This window comes from Pseudonaja textilis, chromosome 2 (genome assembly GCF_049901715.1).
Source record: "Pseudonaja textilis isolate UNSWEBS1 chromosome 2, rPseTex1.2, whole genome shotgun sequence".
Lineage (NCBI taxonomy): Eukaryota > Metazoa > Chordata > Lepidosauria > Squamata > Elapidae > Pseudonaja > Pseudonaja textilis.
The window spans coordinates 14,412,477-14,436,214 of record NC_141991.1 but is presented as its reverse complement, the minus strand read 5'-3'; the positions used below and the strand labels follow the sequence as shown (position 1 = coordinate 14,436,214).

The 23,738-nt window shown below is 44.3% G+C and overlaps 1 protein-coding gene and 2 non-coding genes across 3 annotated transcripts in view; all 3 read left to right on the top strand.

The window, feature by feature from the left end:
- The first annotated feature begins 3,958 nt into the window (after nucleotides 1-3,958).
- LOC113449081 (carnitine O-acetyltransferase-like) overlaps nucleotides 3,959-23,738 on the top strand; it is a 57,896-nt gene continuing 38,116 nt past the window's right edge. Inside the window, 3 exon segments of the mRNA XM_026720050.2 lie at nucleotides 3,959-4,162; nucleotides 8,415-8,636; nucleotides 14,337-14,455. Coding sequence (XP_026575835.2) covers nucleotides 4,097-4,162; nucleotides 8,415-8,636; nucleotides 14,337-14,455 — 407 coding nt within the window. The 5' untranslated portion in view covers nucleotides 3,959-4,096.
- TRNAC-GCA (transfer RNA cysteine (anticodon GCA)) lies at nucleotides 17,685-17,756 on the top strand. Its single transcript has one exon. It is a non-coding gene; the product is annotated as a tRNA-Cys (tRNA).
- On the top strand, nucleotides 22,598-22,669 carry TRNAC-GCA (transfer RNA cysteine (anticodon GCA)). The gene has a single exon. It is a non-coding gene; the product is annotated as a tRNA-Cys (tRNA).

The window sequence follows — 23,738 nt, the reverse complement described above, 5'->3', positions numbered from 1 at the left end:
TCTGTGGCTGAAGGGGGACCTAGAACGTGGCTCTTCACCACAAGACCAGGCTGAGAGGAACGATCTAGCCCAGAGTCCAAAGGAGGACCTAGAACCCGCGTCTCCCTCTTGCCAGCCCAACGTTTTCGCCACTAGACCAAGCTGAGAAGGAAGAATCATCCTAGAGATCCCAAGAGAACTTCTGTAGCTGAAGGGGCACCTAGAACCTGGGTCTCTCCACTCCTGGTTCAGCATCTTCACCGTCTTTTACACCTATTCCCAATACAATGTGTGCATGAACAATGAAGGGCAGCCGGCTTTTGCACACCTCTAGTTGGATCACTCTGGAACCAGCACGATGCTCTGGGGAACATTTCTCCTTCCAATGCCATTCCCTTCATTTATTAGAGCTTAGCTTGGTTTGTTACAGCCAGCATCTCAAGACAGGATCTCTTCTCTCTTGCAGAAGACAGCATCCTTATCCCAAGTGTCCTAGGGAGGGAATCTGATCCTGAGGGCCATGTGGCTTGCACAGGCTTTAGATTTCACAACCCCCAGAAGTAACATCAGTCCCCACTCCTTGTGGTTATTGGTTGGCCAGGTTATTCAATATCCTGACCTTCTGAACACAAACAGCAACACCCAGAAAACCTGGAATGGTTATAAGTCCTCAGGGCTGGGAATGGTGATCTGCCAAGTGGCACCTGTACTTTCCAGACAACAATTGTGTTTTTTTTCAGGGTTTCCAGCTGTCAAGGAACAGAGACTTATGACTTTTGCAATACTGCAGAGTTCCTGCAGCAATTCTTCGCGGCTTCTTTTTGGTGGCCCTGTTTTTCAGACATCAGCAGGTTGAAAGAGAGAAGGCGGGGAGAGGAAGGGAGGGAGGGGGAGGAGAGAGGGAGGGAGGAAGAAAGAGGGGGAAAGAGGGAGAGAGGGAGGGAGAGTGGGAGGGAGGGAGAGAGCAGGGAGGGGAAAGGAAGGGAGGGGGTAGGAGGGAAGATGGGAGAGGGAGGGAAGGAGAGAGGGAGGAAGAGAAAAGGGAGGGGAGAGAGAGGAAGGAGGGTGGGGGGAAGAGGGAGAAGAGAGGGAGGGGGGGGGAGGGAGGGAGATGGGAGAGGGAGGGCTGAGAGAGGGAGGAAAAGAAAAAGGGAAGGAGAGAGAAAGGGAGGGAGAGGGAGAGAGAAAGAGAGAGGGAGGAAGAGAGAGAAAGGGAGGGAAAGGGAGAGAAAAATAGACAGGGAGGGATTGTGGGAGAGAGAGGAAAAGAGAGAGGGAGGAAGAGAGTGGGAGGGAGGGAGAAGGAGGGGGGGAGGGAGCGGGAAAGAGTGAGAGATTTTCTTCTAAGTTTTTATTATCTCTAGGCCAGACCAAGAGTTCTCCACTCCTCTACTCGTTGTAGAATACCTTATGCCACCAGACTTGAAATTCTAGACCTAAAAAACCTTAAATTAAGCCATCTTCTGTCTGATCTAAGTATGGTATATAAAATCATACATTGTAATGTCCTATCAGTCAAGGAATACTTCAGCTTCAACCATAGGTTGAAGAGGAAACAATAGATACAAACTCAAGGTTAATTGCACCAAACTTGATTGCAGGAAATACGACTTCGGCAACAGAGTGGTCAATGTCTGGAATACTCTACCTGACTCTGTGGTTTTTTCCCCAAACCCCAAAAACTTTAACCTTAGACTGTCTACTATTGACCTCACCCCTTTCCTAAAAGGTCTGTAGGGGGCGTGCATAAGCGCACCAACGTGCCTACCGTCCCTGTCCTATTGTTTCTTTTATATATATTTTTTATTTTTCTTATATGTATCCATGTATTCATAACTATGTTTTACTTATACCTATTATCTTGTAAGCAATTGACAAATTAAAAAATAAAAAATAAAATTTTCAAGGGCAGGCCCGGCAAGAAATGCATGTTGATTCTGGTTTTCCATTTGAGTCATATATCATTTCTATAAAATGAGGGATGTTTAGCAATGGATTTGTCAGCCTCTGAAAGTCTAAGGAAATATTTTTATATTACCAGATTTAAAAAAAAAAAGTCTAGTTCCTCTGACACAGAGTATCTATTAAACATTTAGCTATGTTTTAACAGCAGCAAAGGAAACCTTAGATTTCTCCTGCCCTGGGACCATTTTTAATAGCATTTATTCAGAATAAACTCAATTTACGTAACATGATAAACAACTGAAGCTAAGTACAACCTCTGAATCTGGCCAGAGGACTGTAAACAACTGTATCTGGCTTAATACAATGTGGCTTAAAGCAATGTGTGACAGCTATAACCACTGCCTATCTCTTAACGTGATGCTTTTGTCAATAAATTATACTAAATGGACATCAAGCCACTATGTCTTGTTCAATAAATTATGATCACAACAAACCATGAGGGCTCTAAACCATTCCCCATGTCTTCATGCAGCATTTCTTTAACTATTTTTCCTCAGGGCCTCTTCCCACTTTTAAAAATCACGGAAGACCCCAAATCAGCTTTTGTTTATATGTGTTATATTTATCAATATTTACCGTATTAAAAAGTAGAATTGAGGCCATCACTGCTACTACCTCCTGTCACAATCGTTTGATGGGATTTTACTATTGAGTCAAAAAGAGGGCTGTGAAAATATTTACAGACCCTTCACATCCCGGACACAAACTGTTTCATCTCCTTCCCTCAAACGCTATATAGGATCTTCTGCTTGAATAAGGGCTGGACTAGAAGACTTCCAAGGACTCTTCCAGTGCTATTCTGATTAACATTAACATTTGCGACACTGCAGTTCCCATTAGTGGTTGCAACCTCTTTATTTTCTGCCTACAGCTGCTAAATACTTGCAATCTCCCAGCTATAGAGCTTCTCCTTCCTCTGTTTAAAGCTGAGAATAATAACAATGCGTTGTTTCTGTGTCATATATGTGGGTATGTGTGTGTACACACAATTTATTTATTTATATTTTTGTCAAGTTTATGTAGTGTATACTGGAGGTGGTGACCCTTTGAGAGCTGTATGCAACAAATTTTCATTTTAATCTATGCCGATTTATGTACATTCAAAGTGACAATATTCTATTCTGGAACAGCTTTGTCTTCAGAAGTTGTGGGATCTTCATCACTGGAAACTTTCAAGAAGAGATTGGACAGGCATCTGTCAGAAATGCTACCAGGCTGTGATGGCGAACCTATGGCACGCATGCCACAGGTGGCACGCAGAGCCATTTGTGAGGGCATGCAAGCCCCAGCCAAACTTACCTGCACTGTGCATGTGCGCCTCCCAGGTGATTGTTGGGCTGTTTGAGGCCTTTTTCACCCTCCCTAGAGCTCGAGGGAAGCCTCTGCAGCCTTTGGAGGCTGAAAAACAGGCCTTCTGGAAATATCAGAAGTGCTGAAACCAGAAGTGCTGAAATGGGCCAGTTTTTTGGCCTCCAAAGGCTGCAGAGGCTTCCCTTGAGCCCCAAGTGGGGCGAAAAAGGCCTCAAACTGGCCAAAAATCAGATGGGAGGCATGCACATGCACAATGCAGGTAACAGGAGGGGGGGGCAGAGCGCACTGCATTGTGGGTGCATGCATGTGCTTTCGGCACACCACAACAAAAAGGTTCGCCATCACTGCTATAGGGTCTCCTGCTTCAGAAGGGTTGGACTAGATGACCAACAAGATCCATTCCAACTATTCTATTCTATTCTATTCTATTCTATTCTATTCCATTCCATTCCATTCTTATATCCTATCCTATCTATCCTATGATTCAATTCTATTCTATTTCATTCCTATTCGATTCTGTATATTGGGAATGGTGACCCTTTGAGAGCTGTATGCAACGAAATTTCAATTTAATCTACGCCTATGCGTACATTTAAAGAGACAATCAAGTTATTCTATTATTCTGCTATTCTTCTAATAAACTCCGATTGCTTTTCCAGGGCGGACCGCAATTGGGGTGGGGGAAGACAGAGCGAGGGGGAGGGACAGTTTCCTCCCCCTTTGCAGGAAGTGACACACACGTTCGCAACCGGGTCAGCTGGGATTCCGCTTTCCTCGCCGCCCACCCCCTTCGCAACTTCGCAAAGCCCGGGCTTTCAGGAGGGCGCATGGGATTCCTGCAATGGGAAGGTGGAGGGCGTTGTGGAGGCCTTGGGGCTGCGGCCAGAGCAACCTCTCGGCGCCTACGGTTAGTTTAAAAAAAAAAAACCCTCGCCGCCGCCCCCCCCCTTCTCTTTGGTTGTTGGGTTTTGTTTTTTTGCAAAAACGCCGAAGGTTACTTAGCAGGGCGAGAGCGTGCAAAAGTTAAGGCGGGGTTGTTTTTGCAACAATTGCCACCCGCGCGCGGCTGGTTGCCATCCGTGCGCGCGGACGTGCAGAAGGCAACGCTTGCCCATGAAGGCGGGGGGGGGGGGTCTACCCTGAAATTGGGGCGGAGTGGGGGGTAAAATAAGGGGTTTAAGGGGAAAACAGGGAGTCGTATTGCAAACCGTCCTGGAAAGTGATCCCGTGCAAAAGAAGCCGGGATCGTGTGCAAGAAGCTTTGCGTGCAGTGCAGCGTAGCGCAACCAGCCTTCCTCCCCTCCCCCCTTTTCTCTTTGCTTAAGGGCGAAACCTCCGAGGATCCAGATGGCAGGCTTTGTCCACTGCGTGGAGAGGTGTTTCCTACCTCCCCCACCACCACCACGTAGGTGGTGGTAGCTCCCGTTTTATAAAATTAAGCGCGTTTAATGTATAATTAATCGATTATGGTATAAGCAGCCTTTGATTTCGCCGCGCGGTTTTGAAGGGCGAAGTGCTATCTCCGTTTTCGGCGGTGTGCATGAATAAATCGTGGTATTACCGATTACTTTAACCATTAGATTATAATATAAATTATGTATAAATGATGTATTGTGGAATTATGATAAGTTATAAAAATGCAATGCTAATAATAGGATGGTATATCGCCGTGCCCTGCTTGTATTCAATCGTGGGTTAGTTACCTTTCGAGGAAGCAAATAAAACCCGTTTAAATACAGGTTTGCTGCTGGAGATCCCTTTAGATGAGATTTGCTGGGGGGTGGGGAAACGAATGCCGGGGATAGGAGTCAGATAATCGGCATAAAACTACCATGGGTTGATAAAAGATTAGATAATTTTTCCTTAATAGACGCAAGAGTGCCACTTTTTCTGAATTCGGCCTTCACCACCAGATCTTTCATTCCAATTTTCCCGGCTTATAACCAAACTAGAGTCTGATAAATAAGCAATGATACCCTCTTGATTTGTGTCTGGGATGTGGGGAGGTACAGGAAGCCAAGTTTTGGGAGCTAGGCGGGTGGGAAGGAGCTGATTATCTTAAGTCTTTGAAATTCTAGTTGTTTCTAGTGGTTGAGACTTGGGAGGTGTACAACTTTAGTAGATCAAACTAAGATATAGTAATTTAGGTCCCATGTGTATTGTAAGAGATATCTCTCAGCCTCTGTGTACAAGCAATTTTTTAAGGATCTTTCCCCCACATTAAGAAAACACATAATAAAGTTTTAGCTAAGGATAGTTGAATAAGCCATGGTTTTAACCATGATTTATTGAACTTTGTTGAGTCCACATATTACGTTAATCCATTAGCCACCCATTAATGAGAAATCCCCTCACTAAACCAGAGGAGCCAAATTCTAGATTTAAAAAAAAAAGTTTATTGGAGAAATACAGGAACAAGGAAAAGGATGGTTTTTACAAAAACTCCGGATAAAATCAATATCATCTGTTTAAATAGACAATTTTTACCTCCTTGAATTAAGATGTTGGATTCCCAAACATGTTGGAAGTTCATTGACCAGATATAGTTGGAGAAATGTCGTCAGGGCCTTCTCTGGAGATGTTGATAGGCAGGGACCTCTTTCCTCCTTCCTTGGAGTGCTTCTCTGTTTTAGGGGTGGAAGGTAGAAGGTAGATCAGAGCCAACCTCTTTGAGCAGAGTGACTTTTATTTTGCCCAATCCAAGCCAGTCCTCTTTCTCTGATGTCTTAGACCTAGCTAGCAAATCAGAAATTACCTTACTGGTTAGACCCACCTTCATAGCAAGGTGGAATATAAAGACATACCTGTAGTTTAGTGTTTAGTCTGTATTATGTCAGTGGAAATCTCATTTGAGGAAACAAAATAAATAGAATAGAATAGAAAGGACAGAACATTGTTCTATTCTCTATTCTAGTCTCTATTGAATAGAGAATAGAACAGAATATAGAATAGAACAGAACAGAACAGAATAGAATACAGTAGAATAGAATAAGATAGACAGAACAGAACACTGTTCTATGATGGAAACTGAACAAGGAGAGATTTAACCTGGAAATAAGGAGAAACTTTCTGACAGTGAGAACAATCAACCAATGGAACAGAAGTTGCCCTCAGAAGTTACGGGTGCGCCATCACTTGAGACCTTCAAGAAGAGATTGAACTGCCACTTGTCAGAAATGGTGTAGGGTCTCCCGCTTGGGCAGGAGGTTGGACTAGATGACCTACAAGGTCCCCTCCAACTCTGATTATCTGTTATCTGTTATGCTATTCTCTATTCTAGTCTAGTGAATAGAGAATAGAATAGAATATAGAATAGGATGCAATAGAATAGAAAAAATAGAACAGAACACTGTTCTATTCTCTATTCCAGTCTATTGAATAGAGAATAGAATGGAAAAAGAGCAGAGTAGAGTAGAAAGGAAGGGACCTTAGAGGTCTTCTGTTCCAACCCCCTGTTCAAGCAGAAAGCCCAATTGTGTACCGTTTCAAACAAATTGTTGTCCACACTCTTCTTTAAAACCTCCAGTATTTGTGCCTCACAACGCATAACTAATTTATTAGATCTATATTGGGCAGTTATGATAGCATAGTATCTAATGCCTGAAGAGTTCAATGTTTACATGTTGAAGAGTTTACATGTTAAAAAATTACAGATGTTTCCCTTCGCCCCTGCAGAGGAGCCATTATTTCCCCATGCTTTTGTGACTTTTCTTCCGCCATTATCCTGTGGGAAAGTCTAGCTGGGATACAAGTCTTCATGAGGAGATATATCTCTCTAAACCTTAGATCAGGGGTGTCCAACCTTGGCCTCTTTAAGACTTGTGGACTTCAACTCCCAGCTGAGGAATTCTGGGAGTTGAAGTCCACAAGTCTTAAAGTGGCCAAGGTTGGACACCCCTGCCCTAGATCAAGAGTCTTCAAACTTGGCAAGTTTAAGACTCGCGGACTTCAACTTCCAGGATTCCTGAGCTAACATGAATCGAGGAAGAAATCTGGGAGTTAAAGTCCACAAGTCTTAAAGCTGTCAAGTTTTGAAGACCCCTGCCCTAGATCAACCTTGAACCCTATCCATTTTGCCAAGATGGCTGCCTCATGGGCCTTATTTAATGAGGCCTCTTTCTCCAGGCCGTCTTTTATACCCTGCTCTTCAATGGTGGTTCAGAGGAGGAAATCGTTTTAAAGAACCGATGCCTACAATGCATCATCTGCTATTCCCAGAGCAGGGCTGCAGTCTTCTCCGGTCAACAGCGAGGGGTATGAGAGTTGTAGACAGAAAATATCTGGAAAGAGAGAGAGAGAGAGAGCATAGAGAACAACTTTGAACGACAGAAGGATTGAGCTGCTAAGCCCATCTAAGGTCAGATAAGAAGGGACAAGAATGTAAGGTGAGTAAACATTACAGAGAAGCCCCTCCCAAGTTCACATGAAGATAAATTGAGGGAAATGGAAGGAGTTTGAGGCTTGGGAAGATTCTATTACTACAGCTGTTACTATAACTGTGATTCTGTGGCCCTCATGTTGTGGACCCCTGGCCTACACAAATGGGTGCAAGATAGTCCATACAGCTAATCCTTGACTTGTGACCATAACAGCCTGCAATTTTGGTCATAAGGTGTGAGGGTCCTTGAGCAGATCACTGCATCACCATGTTACAGGCTTTGCTGTAATTTTATAGTCTTTTTTGTGGTGGTCATTAAGTGAGCACCACAGTCGTTAAGCAAACCCATTGTTTGCTGTGGAGTGGAGGGGGGGAGGGGAAGGGAAGGGAAGTCTTTATTGGCCAAGTGAGATTGGACACACAAGGACTTTGTCTTTGGTGCATTGTAAAGATTGTAAAATGCAGTCACATAACTGCAGGATGGCGCAAGCAACAGTAAATACCGGTTATCCACCCTCTGAATTTTGATCAGGTGACCGTGGGAATGCTGTGACGGTCATAAGCATGAACAATGATTGTAGGTCATTTTTCTTTTTTAACTTCGAAGGGGTTATTGAATGAATGGTTGTAAGTCAAGGACTACGTGTATCGTTGGGTTTTGTGGGTTTGGATCGCTGGGTTATGAGAACCCAGCTCCAAGGGGTCGATGGGAGGAAGGAAGAAAATAGTATTGACTGAGCAAATATGCCAAGTTCTCTCTTGCCTCCTTTTGACTCTCCAGGTGTTCCCCCACCGAAATGCCTCTTCCTTTGCCCTCCCCCGCCAACCTGTACCATCGTTGGCTCAAACCATGACCCAGTACCTGCGCTCCCTGGAGCCCCTGGTGAACCCCAAAGACCTGGAGCAGACGCGGCAGCTGGTGGCAGCCTTTGGGGCCCCAGGCGGAGAAGGCGAGAGGCTGCAGGTGCGGCTGAAATGCAGGGCTGCCCGCATGGAGAACTGGGTAAGGAAAGGGGACTCCGGAGGGCAGGGGGAGGAAACCATGGAGCCCTGAGGGTGCAGTGGCTAGAATGCAGTACTGCAGGCAAACTTTGCCCGCAACCTGGAGTTCAATCTTTACAGAGCTCAAGGTTGACTCAGCTCGCCATCCTTCCAAGGAGGGTAAAATGGGGGGAATCCAGATTGTTGGGGGCAATACGCTGATTGTCAACTCGTAAAGCATTCAAGGCCTGCTCTCGAGTTGCCATAAGAAGTGGGGGGCGGGGGGGGAGAGATCCGATAGAGCAGTTTGGTTGCTATGACCAGAAACACATTCCACATATACCTTTCTCCAGATTGTGTCCCAGGTTACCAGAGCCACCCAGAGTGGTGTGTTTTCTATAGCCCCTGAAAGTGCTCAGTTGGAGAATATGATTTATGACACACTCTGGGACGAAGCGGGAAACAGGGTCATAGGTGGGCAGTAAATTACATAGGGCAGAGTCGACTGCACTTGGGGAAAATGCTGACACGTTGCTCCTAATAAATAATTGGTTTCCTTTTGAAATTTGGCCCGAGGCGCATGAATTAATTAGGGCATCCATCGGAACACTGACACTAATATTGTGAACTGCCCAGAGAGTACTCTTAAGAAGGGGTCCCCAACCACCAGGCTGTGGCTCACTACCGGCCCATGGCTTATTTGCAACTTGGGCTGCTTAAGTGTGCACACAAGCAGCAGGCCAGTACACATGCATGCAGCTTGACTCACGTGAGTGGTGACTCGGTTCCTCCCTCCCCTTGGAAGTTGACCCGCAAAAGTTGAGGACCATAGCTATAAAGCACTATAAAGCGCTATAAAAATCTAAGTGGTATTACTATGTTTCTAGCTATTCCTATCCAATTTTTGTTCCTGTGGCACTATTAAAGGTAAAGGTTCTCCTCGCACATACATGCTAGTCGTTTCGGGCTCAAGGGGGCGGTGCTCATCTCCGTTACAAAGCCGAAGAGCCAGCGCTGTCCAAAGAAGTCTCCATGGTCATATGTTCAGCATGACTAAACACCGAAGGCGCACGGAACGCTCTTTCCTTCCCACCAAAGTGGTCCCTATTTTTCTACTTGCATTTTTTTACGTGCTTTTGAACTGCTAGGTTGGCGGAAGCTGGGACAAGTAACGGGAGCTCACTCTGTTATGCGGCGCTAGGGATTTGAACCACCAAACAGCCGACCTTTCTGATCAACAAGATCAGCATCTTAGCTACTGAGCCACCACGTCCCTATATAGAGGCATTATTGGTAGGTTGCAAATTCCGAGTCATGGAGAGCAACTACGTGGTGGAGGTACGTCTGTTCCCCTTTTGCTTTCTTGGAACGGCTCTTTTCTCCCACTTGGTGCCCACCAGATGTTTTGCAACTGCAACCCTCCCAAATTCTGCAACCGCATCATGGCCTGTGAACTAAATGTCCCCAAAGAAGCCACAAAAGCTGACTTGCCTTTCTGCCTTGATAAGGAAGCTTTGAAGCATCATTGCTGGTCCACACCATTTACTAACACCCCTTTCCTATTCTTAGGATTCTGAAACCCACAAATAATAGGAATAGCAATAGCAGCTTTATATTCTGCTTCACAGTGCTTTTACAGCCCTCTCTAAGTGGTTTACAAAGTCAGCATTTTGCCCCCAACAATCTGGGTCCTCATTTCACTGACCTCGGAAGAATGGAAGGCCGAGTCATCCTTGAGCCGGAGAGAGTCGAACTGTTGGCAGTCAGCAGAAGTAGCGTATAATACTGCATGCTAATTAACCACTGGGTCACCACGGTTCTCTGGGTTAATGTTGGTTGCTTTTTTTCTTGTTTCTTTTCGCTTAAAAAATATCACACTTTTGTCTCTCCAGTAATGTCACCGTGTCATCGGAAAAGCTTTGTGGTCCTTGACGCCCTGATTGGTTTCTTAAATTTATCTCCAAAAGAAAAAAAGAGTCCTTAATCTTAAGGGTTTGTTCATATTAATGGGAAAAGTGGTGAGGGAACTACTACTGGGCACACTACTGCCCCAAGTTGCTTATTTGATGGCATGGGAACTCAAGAGCTTGCTTCTGTCCTTATCTTGTCACAGAAATGAGCCACCAAGTGGATGCCAAGTTCGTAATGATCAATCTAGGGTCTACTTAGTAGCATTTGCTGGGGGCAAGAGGAGAACAGATCAAATGGATGTGACAAGGGTCGTTGTGTAAAAGTTACAACTCAGATACGTGCACCCGATGTTGCACCCCAGGTACACAGTGGCAGTGTTTGCATGACGTTTCACTGCATGGGATTCACTGCATAACCTAAGAATCGTTGTAGTTTGCGCTGGATTCTGTCGGGTCTTCCCACAGGTAAGGGGAAGCCTGATGACCTCCAGATGTATTGGGCCAATCTTTGCACATCTGGAGGGGCATTAAGCAGGGGAAGGCTGCCATAACTATATGTTAGATTTTGCAGCAGAAATTCTAATCCAGAAAGCTCACACAGATGACTAATTCAGTAGGATTCATTAACTTCTTTGTATATATATATATAATAACATGTGAAGTAAAGTTTACAATACCAATAGTAGATTCTTCCAACGTAACACAAGCAAAACACAAGCAGCAGCTTCAAAGCTCAGAGCAGAGACTATAGCCACACCCAGGTGAATCTAGTTTCACTTTCCAATTCAGCTCCCATTGGCTGGTTTGTGGCCATGCCTATACTTTGGCTGACTTTGTTAATAAGCTCTATTCCATTCATGAATATACTCTGACACTATATACCAGTGGTGGCTAACTTTCCTGTGCCAAAAATTGTGTGTGCTGTTGCGCGCTCATGTGCCAGCACCCAGAAGGCAATGTATGCCCTCCCATTGCGCATGTGCACGCAATCCCCCACCCCCTTACCTACACTGCACCTCCCAGCTGATTTTCAGCCGGTTTGAGGCCTTTTTCGGCCTCCCAGGCTTGAGGAAAGCCTCTGCAGCCTGAAAAATAGCCTGTTTCATCACTTCCTGTATCACAGGACGGGCCTATTTTTCAGGCTGCAGAGGCTTTCGTCAAGGCTGGGAGGCCGAAAAAGGCCTCAAACCAGCTGAAAATCAGCTGGGAGACACGCGCATGTGCAGTGAGGTAAGTTTGCCTGCGGCTCGAGGGCTGCCATAAATGGCTCTGCGTAGCACCTGTGGCACGCGTGCCATAAGTTCGCCATCATGGCTATATACTACTAAAAACCTTGTGTATCCACTGATTGTAACCAGGGTAGATGAAAATTGATGTTTTTTTTTTAAAAAAAGCAAAAAAACCCAGATTTTTTTAAAATTTAAATTGGATTTTTAATTTTTTTTTATCCAAAAAAAAATTGGTGGTGTAGGGCTTCCTGCCTAAGCAGGGGGTTGGACTAGAAGACCTCCAAGGTCCCTCCCAACTCTGCTATTCTACCCTACCTGCTTTTTTGCCTAGCTGCGATCATTCTGTTCCTCTGTTTAAATAAGGAAATATCCCTGAAACAATGACCTAGTAGATCACAGGTTGTCTAGTTTGAATTAGACAATCAAACTTCTAACACTTCCAAGTGTGCAAGCAAGCAAACATGATAATCTTACTAGACTTTGTCTTCAGTGTTACCACATTGTCCTCGTTTTAATGACCCTTTGCGTCAGTGGGGAGCTGATAATTAATAGTTTGGAGGAAAAATATTAAAGCTTTCTCTTGTTTTGGTCCACTGAAGCTGGACTTTCCTTTCAGGAAGAAAGTAGACTGTTCAGTCCATGCCTGACCGACTTTATTAATGATCTCAGGAGGATGTGGCACTAATGCAAAAATTCAGCTGATGCAATTTATATAACTTCTTTTTGCTGCTGTATAAATTTTTATTTTTTAACCCTAAAAACATGCCATGTTCCCCTTAGAATTTACAAATATAAATTCCTTCATACAGAAATTTACATTCTGTCAGAACGGTTCTATGCATTGCTTGAAAAGTTTGTACATATTTTAAATTTCTTGTTGCTCTCTATATATTTGTAGCTTTTACTTATCTACTAACAGCGTTTATTGGCTGCCCCCATGTGGCCAGTTTAAGGCAGTGTACATCAGCAAACAGATACAGAATATCTTTATAATTAAAACCAATGAAAACACATTACCAAAACAATAAACAAGCACAGAATGAGATGAGCTGGTCTAATCCCTTTGAAAATAAGAACTTTTTAAGAGCCATCCTGAGCGGAAGGAATCACAAGGAATGATTCCTTAATTATGGGGCTGTCGACATAAAACCCCATCTCTTGTCTTATTACGGGAAAGGCACTGATATCAGAAATGAATTTTCTTTCATTAGGCCCAGAAAAGCAAAATCATATTCGGTGAGTCAGTCCGCAGTAAGTCCACATGCATAGTATTCTGGTCTGTAGAAGCATGTTTGCATCATTGAAAATAGAATAGGAATAATTTCAATAATATAATTAGCAATAATGAATTTTCTTGAGTCTATTGATCTATTTGAGCTTACCGAAATATTTATCAGACTTATATAAACTGTCCAATTCCAGAGGCACCAAGTTTTTGGTAGCTTCAAATATTTTTTTTAGAAGCAAAGTATGAACGCAATTGACCCCAAAATTTCTGTTGCTGAACAAGACCGGGATATGTGGAGTTTGCCCTGTTTTTCAGCCTTTCTTGTTATTAAATGCATCACTGCAGTTTAGTTAGGGACAGGGCTGTTAAGTGAACCTGGATTTTCACTGACTTTGTCAGTGACCCCGGGCCAACTGTCGTAAATAGGAGTCAGTTGCTGCAACGGGATGCTGCAATGGTCATAAGTGTGAAATATAGTCACGTATTTTTTCCATTGCCGTTGTAACTTTGAATGGTCACTAAATGGAACTGGTGTAAATCAAGGAGTGTGTCCTTTTGTCTAATGGCAACAAGATAGAAATCAGGATCGGGGCAGGGATGTATATCAAAGGCCTCAGTGGAGGTGGGGCAGCGACCAGATTGCAGCCTCAGTTGCGTATTGCATCCTGAGGCAGCTGACGCAAATTCTGTAATCTGGGTTTGTGTGATGATTGCCAACTCATAAAACATTTTCTGTGCCCCGTTTTATAATTGCCAACAGAAAGGACTTTGGAAGAGCAGGGCAGCAGTTTGAAATCGAAAGTGCATTCTGTTCATATTTTGCAGAGATTGTAACTAGGTGACTGAAGTTTCTGCTGTGGACAATCTCTAATTGGAGAACATGATTGATGACTCTTGGCTATGGACGTGTTTTGTTGGAGAATATGAATTACGATACACCCAGAGGGGTGGGGGAAAACCAAGAGTCAAGGATGACAGTGAATTATGTGTCTCAGAATCGGCTACATACAGATCGTGCCAATATGTCGCTCCTAATGAATTCTTTGAAGTTTTTTTGAAGATTGGCTCAAGGGTCGGGATTTAATTCGGGCAATCGCTGGAATCCTGAAGCGACTTCGTGACAGATGTACTGTGGCTTCTAACAGTTGCTTATGCATGCCATAGACCAGGGGTCCCCAAACTTGGCAACTTTTAAGACTTGTGGACTATGCTCGCTGGAGAATTCTGGGAGTTGAAGTCCACAAGTCTTAAAAGTTACCAAGTTTGGAGACCTCTGCCATAGACCTTCCTCCTGCCACGCATATTCTGATGGTTGATGGTTGACATATATTCTAACCTTGCCTAATTCATCCTAGATCAGAGATTGGTGGATTCAGACAGCCTACTTGGAGAACCACCTTCCCCTGGTTGTTCACTCAAGCCCAGCTGTCGTCCTGCCCAAGCAGGATTTCAACGACTGGAAAGGACAATTGAGGTGAGTCATTTGGTATGGGATTAAAAAAAAAATGGCTTGGGTCAAGAAGTGGAAGTGTCATGGCTGTTGGAGGAAGAATCAGGTCTTTGGGAAGAAAAGGGAATGACGAAGGCAGTGATTGAATTGATACATGAGATTCAATCATGGTTTAACCCGGGGTGGCTAACCTTTTTGGGCTCCCGTGCTGAAAATTGCGTGTGCTCTCTCGCGCGCTCGTTTGCCAGCACACAGAAGGCAACGTGCCCTTCCCCCCCGCGCATGCGTGCACAACACCCCCTGCATCCCGTTACCTGCATTGCACATGCGCATGCCTCCAGGCTGATTTTCAGCCTCCCTGAGACTCGAGGGAAGCCTCTTCAGCCTCAGGAGGTCGAAAAATGGGCCTTTCGGAAATACCGGAAGTACCCATTTTCAGCCTCCGGAGGGCCTCTGGAGCCCAGGGGAGGCCGTTTTTGCCCTCCCGGAGGCTTGAAGGATGCCTCTGCAGCCTTTGGAGGCCAAAAAACAGGCCCATTTCGGCACTTCTGGTATTTCCCTCAAGCCTTAGGGAGGCCGAAAACTGGCTCAAATGGGAAAAAATCAGCTGGGAGGTGCACGCATGCGCAGTGCAGGTAAGTTTGTCTGGGGCTCGCATGCCTGCACAAATGGCTCCGGGTGCCACAGGTTCGTCATCACCAGTTTAACCAATATCCCAAAGGTGCTTTTTCAAGAGGCAACTGGATTTTCTTGTTTTTGTTTGAAGACATTTCACTTCTCATCCAGGAAGCTTCTTCACCTCTGACTGGATGGTGGGGAATGGAAAGATTTATATTCCTTGCAGACAGCTGGTCATTTGCATTCTTTTCGAGAGTCCTTGAGGCCACCTGGAGGTTTATCTGTGTTGTCAGGGTCACCTGAGTGATGTAAATGGGTGTGGAGCCTTCTGTTGAAAGGACTGTGTTATAGACTGGAGATAGATGATGCTATATCCCTCCCCCTCTGTTGAGAGAGAACATGTTCAATTTCGACATTGTTGGCCTCTTTGACCCCTCTTTCAAACTAGCGGTCCTCTCTCTCCAAAATGTGGAGTTTTTTTATCTTCAAAATAAACCTCAGGTAGCCTCAAGGACTCTTCGAAAAGAATGCAAATGACCAGCTGTCCACAAAGAGTATAAATCCTTCAATTTCCCACCATCCAGTCAGAGAAGCTGAAGAAGCTTCTTGGATGAGAAGTGAAATGTCTTCAAAGAAAAACTAGGAAGTTTAGTTGCATCTTGAAAAAAAGTTTGGCTTGTTCTATTTGGATGACTGAGAACCTCCATAGATGTTTAATCAATGGTTTAACCAATGTTTTTGGGATAAACTATAATTTGCTAGATTCTTTCAACATGCTAAACATAAACCATGTTTCATATATCTCTGCGCTGGGGCTTTCAGAATATATTATCCCACAAACAAAATATGGGACATTTTGGAATGCATTGACCTATTTTTAAGATCTTCAGGATCGCCTTATTTTATGGTAGGGGCTCAGTTGTGTAACACGACTTGGAATGTGGTTTAGCAAATTGGATGAGCTAGCCAGTTAGGTTTCCAAACTATGGTTGATGGTTCAGCATGTGACAAAAACTTAGCCAGTTGTGGCTCCCATCAGCCCCTTTGCAGCGTGTCAACATCTCAAGATAAGGCCGTGAATTTTTTTTCTTAAATTGAGCTGGTTTCAAGAATACAAATGGGGAGATTCTTGCTCTATCCCATCATTAAAATGAAAAGTGATCAAAGAATGGCCTGAGAAAAATGTCCATAAGTCCCCCAGTGACATCAAGACATCCGTAGAGCGGAATGTATTAAGAGTTTGCAGCAATCCAACCAGCACACAAGTAAATAAATCAGCAGGATTCATCTATAGAAAAAAACATGTTCATATACAATAATATAAAACATGATTCAAGTATACAATACTCATGCAGCTCTTGCAATGTGATAGCAAGGACAAGAAGCAGAAGCAACTAGAACCATCAGAACTCAGAAATCACAGAAGCTCTATATTTATACAGACCAGTTACTCTTAAACCACGAGCCGGCTGACATAGCTCACAGCAGGTGGTGTTTCTTAGTTATCAAACAGTTCCCATTGGCTGACTTGTTATGGCTATTCCAGATCACGATTTCTTACATGCTGACAGAATGGGACAATTTGCCACAGCCAACTGAGTAGAGTAGAGTAGAGTAGAGTAGAGTAGAGTAGAGTAGAGTAGAGTAGAGTAGAGTGGAACAGGAATAGAACACAACAGAATGGAATGGAATCATAGGGTAGGGTAGGTTAGGATAGGATAGGATAGGATGAGAATAAGGATAGGATAGGATAAGAACAGAAAAGAACAAGAGAATAGAATAGAATAGTAGTGTTGGAAGAGACCTTGTAGGTGATCTAGTCCAACCCCCGGCCCAAGCAGGAGACCCTACACCATTTCTGACAGGTGGCAGTCTAGTCTCTTCTTGAAAGTCTCCAGTGATGGCACTCCCACAACTTCTGAAGGGAAACTGTTCCATTGCTTGATTGTTCTCACAGTCAGAAAACTCAGTACAGGACAACTCGCCACGGCCAAGTCACCGTGGGACAACTCGCTGCAGGACAATTTAACAATTCTATTTAATTATTTAATTATTTAAAAAATTTTTGTCATTCACATATTCTGCCCTCCTTTTGCACCCTTTCTTTCATTATTCCATTCTGCCATTTCTTTAATACCAGTGGAACTCTTGTCCTGCAGTGAGTCGTCCGTGTTGAGTTGGTCGCGGTGAGTTGGTTGTAGCAAGTTGTCCTGCGGCAAGTTGGCCGTGGCGAGTTGTCACAGACCCCTATAGAGGCCCTCTGAGGTCCTCAAAGGATGGGGCTGAGGCCCCGACCCCTAAAACTGAGGTCCTCGTTATTAGTGCAATGCACTAATCCAGACTGAAGGCTGAACCGGCACTGGCAAATCACCAGCAGGAATCACAACAGAAACAATAGGTCTGTAGTGTACGCTGAACACAAATTGCTTTGAAGCTGGGAGCATTGTTTGAAGAGCTCCTTATCCAAAGACACATCGAGCTGAGTCTGGCGTAAAATGAAGTATAATTAAAACTTGCGTGGGTGGCCAGTCAAACAGAGATCACTTCATATAAGTACACCTCTGGCTGGCAGCTGCTGAAAAGGGGTGTGGCTTAATGCATATCCTTAACCAGATTGTTTGAAAGGAACAAGTGTGGGGGTATAGCTCAGCGGTAGAGCATTTGACTGCAGATCAAGAGGTCCCTGGTTCAAGTCCGGGTGCCCCCTTCTTTTAGTGGGGGGAAGGAAAAGAGCGTTTAACTTCAAGGTCATCGACTACCTTCCCAACCTTTTGGCCACTATCCCAAAGGTGCTTTTCTCAGGAGGCAACTGGACTTTCTGGTTTTTTTCTTTTCTTTGAAGATGTTCTCATCCAAGAAGCTTCGTCAGCTTTATACTCCTTGCAGACAGCTGGTCCTAGAGCAGGGGTGTCATTAAAGTGGATTTCATTGAGGGCCGCATCATGGTTGTGTTTGATCTTGAGGGGCTGGGATGGTGGGGGTGGCCAGGGTAGCTGTGCTCAATGTCACTCAAGTCAGGGGTGCCTGTGGTGGCCCAAGTGCTCTGCCAACGAAAATGGGTTTCCGAGCTCCGTTTTTGGCTGCGACCCTCTGACAGCGAAAACTGAGCTCGGGAGGGCCACATGCAGCCCTCCCGAGCTCCGTTTTCACTGGTAGAGGCACTGCGGGACGGTCCTTTGCTGTTTCCAGAGTGGCCCCCATGGGCCAGATCTAAGCACCCCGTGGGCCGAATCTGGCCACCGGGCTTTGAGTTTGACACCCGTGTTTTAGAGGGTGGTTGAAGCACCTTTGGGACAACCATGACCTGGATGACTGAGAATATCTAACAGACTTTTAGCTATACAATTTGGGATGAACACCCTTTGGATGGTGTGGGAGCAGGAATGGATTTCCAGAGGAAAATAGCAAACTGCAGGAACCAGCAGCACTACTTGAATGACATTGAGGACACAGATAAACCTCCAAGTGGCCTCAGCGACTCTCTACAAAGAATGCAAATGACCAGCTGTCTGCAAGGAGTATAAATCCTTCCATTCCCCACCATCCAGTTAGAGCTGAAGAAGCTTCTTGGATGAGAAGCGAAACATCTTCAAAAGAAAAAAAAAACAAGAAAGTCCAGTTGCCTCCTGAAAAAAGCACCTTTGGGACAACCATGACCTGGATGAGGGAGAATCTCTACAGGCCTTTGGGGCACTAGGGACCAGTTCTATGGAGAGAGGTTTTTCCATGGACAGGATGGGGCGTGGTTTTGCATGCTGCTTGCACCCCATGGATGGGGCTTTGCTTGTTTGGGTGTCCTGGTTTTTGGCATGCCGTGGCCCAGTGCCAGTCTACAGATCCCAGGGGTTGTTGTGGTTAGCCGGCAGCAGGTGCGGACAGCTGAGGAGAGCGAGGACTCAGGTGAGGGGCCAGGACCATCAGGGAGTGGACTGCTGCCTTCAGAGATTGTGGGGGCTGGCAGCAGTGATGAGGAGGTTCCTGAGGAGCCCGTGGCCAAATGCACATGTGCGCAGGATTGCTCACAGGCAAGAGCAGCTACAACAGCACGAACGACTTGGGAGTAAGGCTGCAAGGTAATGGCCCCTCCTTCAAGCAGATAAAAGCCAGGTGTGAAACGAACATTCTTTGCAGAAGGCAAAGACATTTTGAAACTCCAGCCTCGTGGACATTCCAGTGTCCTGAGTTTGTATTTAAAGATTCTTGTATTGCAAATTATTTCTTGCCTGTTATCTTTTGGCTGTCTCGTACAGTTTGGCAAGGCTTGTGCTTATCACAGCTAACCATTTTGCAGAAGCATTAAGAGGTTTCTGTTCCTTTTGGATTGTGTTTGATTTGTTGGGAAAGGGTGTGGGTCAGAACGGGTTGGGGACCCCCTGTTCTATGCCAACAAAACAAGTGGGAAATAAATATTGAGACAGTTCCCCAAGACTAAGAGTTAAGGTCTTAATTTGTCATTCTTCATTATGGGGAGGTAGACGTTGGTTGCTTGCCAAGTAAGAGATGCCATTCTCGGCCACACCCACTTCTTAGGGAAGAAGGAATATATTTCTAATTTAAACTATTTGGATGTAAGGGTTGGGTAGTTGGGTAAAACCTGGAGGACTTCACTTAAAAACATTGTCATGTTTTTAAGTGTTCCTTTTTCTTTTTTTTCCATTCTTTTTTCTTTTTTTCTTTTTCTTTTCTTTTTTGCTCTTCTATTTGTGTATGTGTTGTTGATTTGTTTTTAATTGTAAAATTAATAAAATTTGTTTAAAAAAAACCTGGAGGACTTAAAAACAGCAGGGAATAGAAATAGAATAGAATTCTTTATTGGCCAAGTGTGATTGGACACACAAGGAATTTCTCTTGCCATCCCCTTTTCACTCATCGCATCACATGAACCAATCCCAAAGTAAGTTCCTTTTTTTTTCCTGTGCCACACTCTTTGGCCTTGAACTAACAAAAGAATTCTGTTTTGTCTACTAAGAGCTACCCAATTAAAATCACCACCCTCCCACTTTCTCAAGCTATTATGTGGCAGCCACGAATAAGGATTCCAAAGCTGACACCAGTCACAAGTGGGAGGGGATGTGTGATAAGGAGTGACGGAAAGATTAGGTGTTGTGAAATTTATTTCCCTATCTGCATGGAGAAACTAGAACAGCCTGTTTTATTTTTTTAAAAAAGAAAGAGGCCCATCATTCATTACAGACAGCCCTCAACTTATAACCAGGCCAAAATGTCCATTGCTAAGCAAGAGGGCTGTACAGTGAGCTTTGCTGCCATTTTGTGAGCTTTCTTGCCAGAATTCTGTCAACTTATAACCAGGCCAAAATGTCCATTGCTAAGCAAGAGGACTGTACAGTGAGCTTTGCCGCTATTTTGTGAGCTTTCTTGCCAGAATTCTTTCAACTTATAACCAGGCCAAAATGTCCATTGCTAAGCAAGAGGACTGTACAGTGAGCTTTGCCGCTATTTTGTGAGCTTTCTTGCCAGAATTCTTTCAACTTATAACCAGGCCAAAATGTCCATTGCTAAGCAAGAGGACTGTACAGTGAGCTTTGCCGCTATTTTGTGAGCTTTCTTGCCAGAATTCTTTCAACTTATAACCAGGCCAAAATGTCCATTGCTAAGCAAGAGGACTGTACAGTGAGCTTTGCCGCTATTTTGTGAGCTTTCTTGCCAGAATTCTTTCAACTTATAACCAGGCCAAAATGTCCATTGCTAAGCAAGAGGACTGTACAGTGAGCTTTGCCACCATTTTGTGAGCTTTCTTGCCAGAATTCTTTCAACTTATAACCAGGCCAAAATGTCCATTGCTAAGCAAGAGGGCTGTACAGTGAGCTTTGCCGCCATTTTGTGAGCTTTCTTGCCAGAATTCTTGAAGTGAATCACCACAGTTGTTAAGGTGGCAATACAATGGTTGGTTAAGGGAATCTGGCTTCTTCCTTGCCTTTGCTTTGCTAGAAGGTCACAAAAGGCATAAATACACACCAGTTGCCAAGCAGTACCTCATGTGACTGCAGGGATGCTGTAATGGTCGCAAGTGTGAAAAACAGTCATAAGTCACTTTTTTCAGTGCTACTGTAACTTTGAATGGTCATTAAGTGAATAGATGTAAGTGGAGGACTACCTGTAATAGGTGGAGAGTCTTATATTTTTTTTAACTGGTCTGGGTATCCCACCAGAATTCACCTTGATTTCTCCAAGGCCGAAAGGAGATGTATACTAAACTAAAAAAGACAGCTTAAAATCCTTCCTGCTCAGGACAAGATTCTGGATTTTCCCCAGTTTTAAATGAAAGGAGGAAGAGATAAAAGGGATAACTTGTCTTTTCAATGTTGTATAGATTTGGACCGCTTTCTTCTTTTCAGACCTTCCTCCAGAGCAGCAAATGACTTGGGGAAAAAATTTTGTGCTTCACATTTTGTGCTTCTTAGGAGAAGCTGGATAAAGTTGCTAGAAGGTGAAAAAGTTTCTCCATAAGTAGGGTCTTTTCCATCCCTTCTTTGAGCAAATTCAAAGCATTAGAAGAGCCGTGGTGATGCAGTGGTTAGAGTGCAGCATTGCAGGCTAACTCTACCCACTGCCAGCAGTTCACTCCTGACGGGCTCAAGGTTGACTCAGCCTTCCATCCTTCCGAAGTTAGTAAAATGAGGATCCAGATTGTTGTGGGGGGGGGCAATAGGCTGACTCTGTAAATCGCTTAGAGAGGGCTGTAAAGTACTGTGAAGCGGTATATAAGTCTTAAGTGCTGTTGTTATTTTCTTTACTTAAGTCCAGGGTGGAAAATGCCACATCAGGGCTCCAAGTAATAGACCCATAGAAAGCAAAACTCCGAGGCAGGTAGATTCCTTGAAGAATAGCTTCATATTGGCACAGGTCTGGTGAAAACCGACTCTGAAGGTTCCTGGTAAAGTAAAAGTTCATCCCTTTCTCAAAACAATCTATCACATGGCCCAATCACAGCGCTGTCTGGTTGCCTGGTGACATCACTCTGCCGCCTTCTGCCCAGGTGTGAGAATGACCTTGGTTCCCAAGAGAAAGTATTTTGCTTTGGCTACAAAATCCCAGCTATCTCAAATCCTCCCTCCTTATCCCTCGGCTCCAGTTTGGTAACACTGAAGCTCTCAAGAGGGCTTCAGTCAGGTCAGCTTCAGGGTAGAAAAACACCATTCTCCAGACACAGATGAATACCTTACCTTGATGATGATCACTATTGAGGATCTTGGTTACAGGTGTAATTAAGCAAACACCAGCCAGGCCTTTCAGTGTATATCTGAAGAAGGGCATTGTTGGCAGAAGCGATGCTCACCATCCTTATCATCCCACAGAGAGAGAGAGCATCCATTGAAAGTTAGGATCTTTTTCTTTTGAAGTTTAGAAGATGTTGGTATTCAGACTGTTTCCCAGACTATATCCCAGAAGGTTGTTCTGCTCCAGGAAAATGGTTGCAGAATTATAGGTGTAACATTTGAAAGCAATTACTCATAAATTTAGGGAAGAGAGAGAATGCCGTAAAACCAGTACTCAAATTAGAGGCCAGGTGAGGCTTACCTGTGTGCTGGGGGTATAGCTCAGCGGTAGAGCATTTGACTGCAGATCAAGAGGTCCCTGGTTCAAGTCCGGGTGCCCCCTTATTTTTTTTAAACCCGCCCCCCCCAAACACTTTGGACTATTTGTTCCTTATTCCTTTCTCCAGAGGTGTCCTGGGATCATGTGATCTCCTTTTGCAACCTTCTGATCAGCAAAGTCAATGGGGAAATCAGATTCACTTAACAACCAGGTTACTAACTTACAAACTGCAGTGATTCATCGGTGCCAGTCCACAAATTGGGGATCCCTGCACTAAGGGACAAAGGAAATCAATGTTAAACCTAGTGGAGGCAGCCTGAAGTCCTTCCTGATGCAGCCAAGACCATGGATTCCTCCCACTTCTAAAAGCGATGAAGAGAAGGCTCTGTCAGCGTTCCAATTAAGCAACTCCAAACCGATAAAACTCCGAGACAAACAGTTCCTCAAAGTTCGGTTTTATTAAAGTTGACATTTTGGTACATCTGGGAGAACCCGAATCTGAGAATTCTGGGTTTTCCCTTCCCCAAGAGAAATCAAAGACCCATCCCCTACGTCCATCAGTCCATCGCATGGCCCAATCAAATCTTCGTGCCAACTGGAGACATCCCTCCACTCATTCCCCTCCAGGCGCAGGGCAACATGTCCTTGACTCTGAGAAATAATGTTGTTGTGTCCAATCTTCTACCTCACTATGAAATCTCCCCCTCCCAGATTCCCAGGCACTGAATGTGGCAGCCTCGAAGCTTCCAAGTAACAAATGGCTTCCAAGACTTGACAGACTCATCTTCTCAAGGTTGAAAATTGGACCACTTGTTCCCCACTGCCCCTTTCTCCAGAGTGATAGGAAACCATGAGAGATGTTTTGAGCCTCACAACAATAGAATAGAACAGAACAGAACAGAATTCTTTATTGGTCAAGTGTGATTGGACACACAAGGAATTTATTTTGGTGCAAATGCTCTCCGTGTTCATAGAAAGAAAAATAATACATTCATCAAGAATCATAGGTATAACACTTAACAATAGACAAAGGGTACAAATAAGCAATCAAATCATACTAGGAAACATAATAAGTGATCAAATCAAATTATACTAGGAAACTCAATTAAAAAAAATCATAAAGATACAAGCA